Here is a 5,511-nt window from a genome sequence, read left to right as displayed (position 1 = left end):
AAACAAAACCCAAAAAAAAAAAAAAAAAAAAAAAAAAAAAAAAAAAAAAAAAAAAGCCAAGGCAGGAGGGTAGAAAGTTCAAGAGCAGCTTAGCAAAATCCTGTCTCAAACTAAAAAAATAAAAAGGGCCAGGGACAGAGTGCTTCTTTAACATATGTAAGGCCCTGGGTTTGATCTCTAGCACCACGAAAAACAAAACAGGGATTTCAGTAAGTTTTATGATAAAAACAATAAAGTGACTGAAGTTCTCTAATAGGTTCATTTTTAAAAAATTTAATTCCCTGCCCACTATTTCTATTAACAAACAACACAGAAGACATTAAGAATCCCTAGAAGCCAGGCGTGGTGGCCCATGCCTGTAATTCCAGAATTTGGGAGGCTGAGGCAGGAGATCACCATGAGTTGGAGACCAGCCTGGGCTACATGAGGTGCAGGTCAGTCTCAACTACACAGCGAGAATCCCATCTCAAAAAACAAAAACAAAAACAAGAATCCCTAGAAATGTTAAGAATCATCTATTACCTTTCAATTCAAATGGTGTTTCTGAGGAAGTGCATTCCCCCAAATAAAACCCTTAACATTTTCTAACAAAATCTTAACACTTTAGTCGAAATATGCCTTTTCCCCTTGGTGCCAGCAGCCCGAGCATCCACAGGAGCCAAACATTTTTGAATGTGCCTGTGTTAATTGAAAATGCCTCTCAAATTACCCATACCCTTACTGTCCCTCCTTTCGTGAGACAGAACTATTAAGCACAAATAATGCCTGCATTTCATGACTAGAAAGGTAAGTATCATGTTTCCCTGAAAATACGACCTAGCTGAAAAATAATCAGCTTTGAAACTAGATGAAAAATGCCAGCTGGGTTAGTTGTGATGGCACACGCCTATAGTACCAGCACTCAGGAGGCTGAGGCGGGAGGATTGACATGCACTTGAAGCCAGCCTGGACTACATAGTTCAAGGCCAGTTTGAACTACATAGTGAGATCCTGTCTCAAAAAACCAAAGCCAGCCCAATCACTTTGTCTTACCTGGCATTACAGAGTAGCTGTCAGGCAAGAGAATAGTAAGGCATAATCTGCATGACACTGGCCATCACCATGGTAACAATGAGCACTTATTTTCTGGGATATACAGTATCCCAAAGGTAGCGAGCAGGACAAGTGGTAAATTAAGGTAGGTAGGAAGGGAATGGCTGGCTTTCACTGATTTCATCAACCATCTCAAGGCCACACTGACAAAGGCAAACTATGAGTCAAGATGCTTAAACAACTTTCTTCAGGTCCACTAGTCACTGCTCAAATCAAGGCCAGCCCACTACATGTAAAAAAGTATAAACTATGTTGGCTTTAGAATATATGCAATTTGAACACATAGAGTAAAAATATTAAGCTTGCTTTAACTGAATGGTGCATATAAGATATCAATACCAGACAGGTGTGATGGTGCATTTGCTGGTGACCAGCCTGAACTACACAGTGAGACCCCATCTCAAAAAAACAAGACAAAACAAGAGATAAAAAGAAACAAGCTAGGGCCAGGGATTTTAGCTCAGTGTTGCCACCACCTGCCATGCAGTGCAAATACAAGGTCCCAAGTTCGATCCTTGGTACCAAAAAACAAAACAAAAAAGCCACTTACCACTATCAGAGGAATCTTCTTTTTTAGAGCGCATTTTTCTTTTTCTTCCACGTTTACTCTTCTTCGTTTCTCCTCCATTTTCACCTTCTACACCATCTGGACCAGCACAATTATCAGCATGCCTTGCCATGGTATTCTAACAAAAGGACAGAATCTTTTATACTACTAAGAACGCTAAGATCAGATTTGAATTTCTCTTTAATAAAGTTAAAATTGGGGGAATAGATATGAAGCCTGAAAGCTGAGGGGAGGTGGGAGGGGGAGGGAGAGGGAGTGTGTGTAGGAGGGGTTGGAGAGAGAAGAGGAAAGGAAAAGAGAGCCCTTCCTTCAGAAGACAAGGCTTGGTCCTCTGCAGGAAGGCTCTGCAGCCTGCAGCCAAGGAGGATCAGACCAGTTCCTGGCCCTGCATTCACTTGGTTTATACAAACCCAAGAGAAGACAAAGGATGGTCTAAAGCTAACAGATGGGATGGGGTGCAGGTTTCAATCCATCTAAGGGAATTCCTCAGACCATCAGACAATTTTTGGGTTTTGACAGTCTTGATATGTAATCCAGGTTGGCCTCAATCTCGTGATCCTCTTGCCTCAGCCTCCCAAGTGGTGAGATTATACGTGTGCACCACCATACCCAGCATTATACAATTCAAAGCACTGCTCCTGGTCAGTGGAAGAATTCATACACAGAGAAGAAAAACTTGAGATGGGTATGACTTCCTCTTTACAAATAATAATCTCTATGGAACTTCCATAAAAAAACTGCCTTGCTTTGCAGTGGAAGGTCAAGAATTCAATATGAAGAATCACAAGAGGTAATGTTCTGATCCTTACCCGACGTGTAAATGTCTTCCCACACTTAGAACAGACGAAGGCCGCAGGAACAAAGTTGGGGTCATGATAGCGCTTGAAATGCATGTCGAGGAGCTGTTTTTGGCGGAAGGTCTTGTCGCAGTGGGTACAAGCATAAGGCTTCTCCCCGGTGTGGGTTCGCTTATGCATGATCATGTGCCTCTCCTAAAACAGAGACACACAGGGGAAAGGCCTCAGAGCCTGATTACAGGGCTGCTGCCCAGCTGCTACCTGTATGCATGTGGCTGACAGGACTTTCCTAAGGGTCTAACTCAACACTGCTCAAGATGATAAAGTATCTGCACTGGGGCACAAACGGCTTTTCTAAGGTTCAGCAGAAAAAGCTGCACACCCCTCCCGGGCTGCTTCTTTAGGCTGCCTGTAAGTATCATGCCCCAGGACCAGATTCTTTCCCTTTCTCAAATCCTGGACTTAATTCCCACACAGTTTTGAGAAAGAAGTTGGTTGTCTGCCTTAAAAGATAAATTGTAACTGAATAAAATATCAATCGGACACCAACTGACAAGGGGCATAACCTTTTATTTGCTGACAATCCTCATAAATTAGAACTTGAAAATACTATCCTTGGAAACAACCACTTTACTAGGTATACCAAAACTGTTGAATAACATCTGACATGGGCAGGGAATCAGTGGCTTTCTATGACAGTACCTACCTGTCTACAAGCATAATCACACTGGTCACACTTAAAGCGTTTCTCATTCTTGTGTGATTTCTGATGCTGGATGAGGGCATAGCGCTCATGAAACACAGCATCACAGTAACGGCATTTCTTGCCTTGTTCAATATAGGAATGCTGCTTTCGCAAGTGGACACCTGAAAGCAAAATACAAAGCAAAGTCTAATTTGCAAAAACACAAATAATCATTATAATGTTAATAATCCATTTCTTCTATTTATTTTTTTGTGGTACTAAGGATTAAACCTAGGAATGCTAAGCTACAACCTCAGCCCTTTTCAACATAGGGTCTCATTAAGATTCCAAGACCGGGGCTGGGGAGTTAGCTCAGTGGTTCCGGCACCTGCCTTGCAAGCACAAGGGCCTGAGTTCAATCCCTGGTACCCGCCACAAAGTGAAGAACAATAAACATCGAAGTGCTATAGTGCTATTTTTGGGACTGGGAATTTAGTTCAGTGGTTCCGCCACCTGCTTTGCAAGTAAGTGCAAGGACCTAAATTCAATCCTCAGTACCACAAAAAAAAAAAAAAAAAAAAAAAAAAAAAAAAAAAAAAAAAAAAAAAAAAAATCCAAGACTGGACTTGAACTTGTCATCCTCTTGCTTTAGCCTCCTACTAGGATTATAGGCATGAGTTATCATGCCCAGTCACAGTTCTACTTCTTAAGAAAATCATTCCAGGGCCAGGAATTTAGCTCAGTGGCACTGCACCTGTCTTGCAAGTGCAAGGTCCCGAGTTTGATCCCGGGGGGGGGGGGGGACGACACGACAGAGCACTCACCTAGCACATGTGAGGCCCTGAGTTCAACCCGTAACACTATCCCCCCGACCCAAAGACTAATAATTAAGATCATTAACAGGATAGGATAGCTGGACAAGGAGGATGGTAATGAATAAAGGAGAAGCAGCAATGGGAGTTCCAGGAAGCTGAGCCAATAGAATTTAGCAACTGTGTGTGGCATGAAGAAGAAGGTGGATCCGGGAATGATCTCCAGGATTCTGGCCTGGAAAAGCAAGCAGGTGGTATGGCCTTTTACTGAGATAAGGAAGAGTAGAAAGGGTAAAGACCAAGTCCTATGTGTCTGACGTGACAGGTAGGCACAGACCAATTTTAGACCTTCAGTTTCACATATGTAGAATCTGAAAAGATGGTGATATCAAAGCAGAGATGGAACAGCAGGGATAGATTATTACATAAGTCTAATTCAAAGAGTGAGATCTGGATATGAACACAAATTGAGGAATTACTAGGACCTGGGTGAGATCATGTGAGCTGGTAAGATCGATTAATGCTAAGGCAAAGGAAAAATAAAAGGAGGGAAAGCCGGGTGTAGTGGTGCACGCCTGTAATCCCAGTACTCAGGAGGCTGAGGCAGGAGGATCTCTTTGAATTTGAGACCAGCCTGGGCTACATAGTGAGTTCCAGGTCAGTTTCAACTATATAGCCAGACTGTCTCCAAAAAAAGAGGGGGGAAAAAAGGAAGAGCATGGTCAGGTTTTTCGTTTTATTTGTTGCTATATTTTTCTGAGACAGGGTCTCACAATATAGTTCAGAATCACCTTAAACTTTGTAGCCCAGGCTGGCCTCAAACTTGTGATTATCTTGTCTGAGCCCCCAAAGTGCTGGGATTATAGGCATATGCCACTGTGCACCCGCCTGGGTCAAGCTTTAGGAAATCTAACAAGAGTTAAGGCCAATGACAGGAAAAGGGTTTTAAATACACACAAACACACCCAAGAAAGTTCACAAAGAACATTCTAGGAAGAAAATCAACAGGATATAGCATCACAGAGGCTGACAGAAGAAAGTATTTTAAGAAGAACAGTACAGTCAACCCTGAAGAATACTGGTAGGGAATCAAGTGAAATGGAAGTAGAATGTTCCTTACATTCCATGGTGGGGTTACTGGTGATCTCAGCAAGAGTCACTTTACTGGAGTAATGGGGTATAAGACAGGAGGAAAATGAGGCGATGAGTAAAAGATGACTGGGGGATATAACTCCGTGAGAGCTGACTGGGAAGGAGACAAGAATCCAATGTAGAAGCTAGGGATACAGTTCATGGTAGAGAGCTTGGTTAGCACATGCAAAGCCCTGGATTCAATCCCTAGTACTACAAAAACCAAAGCAAAGCAAAGCAAAACAAAGCAAAGCTAAACACATCACCACCACTAACAGAACACCAAAAAGGGCCGGTGATTTAGCTCAGTGGCGCTGTCCCAGCCTTGCAAGCAGAAGGTCCTGAGTTTGATCCCCAGTACCAACAAACAAACAAAACACCAAAAAAAAAAAAAAAAAAAAAAAAAAAAAAATACAAAAATAACAA

General features: G+C 42.3%; 1 protein-coding gene across 7 annotated transcripts in view; it reads right to left on the bottom strand.

The window, feature by feature from the left end:
* Window positions 1-5,511, bottom strand: part of Ctcf (CCCTC-binding factor) — a 49,945-nt gene that overhangs the window by 8,749 nt on the left and 35,685 nt on the right. For all 7 annotated transcript variants that reach the window (XM_010612248.3, XM_010612242.1, XM_010612247.1 and 4 more), the window contains exons 7-9: window positions 3,164-3,324; window positions 2,470-2,652; window positions 1,643-1,778 (exon numbers count right to left, since the gene is read on the bottom strand). In XM_010612248.3, coding sequence (XP_010610550.1) covers window positions 1,643-1,778; window positions 2,470-2,652; window positions 3,164-3,324 — 480 coding nt within the window. The remainder of the gene's footprint in view (window positions 1-1,642; window positions 1,779-2,469; window positions 2,653-3,163; window positions 3,325-5,511) is intronic.

This window comes from Fukomys damarensis, unplaced genomic scaffold, assembly GCF_012274545.1.
Source record: "Fukomys damarensis isolate Sample0158 unplaced genomic scaffold, DMR_v1.0_HiC HiC_scaffold_32, whole genome shotgun sequence".
Classification (NCBI taxonomy): Eukaryota; Metazoa; Chordata; class Mammalia; order Rodentia; family Bathyergidae; genus Fukomys; species Fukomys damarensis.
This window is presented reverse-complemented; position numbering and strand designations above follow the sequence as displayed.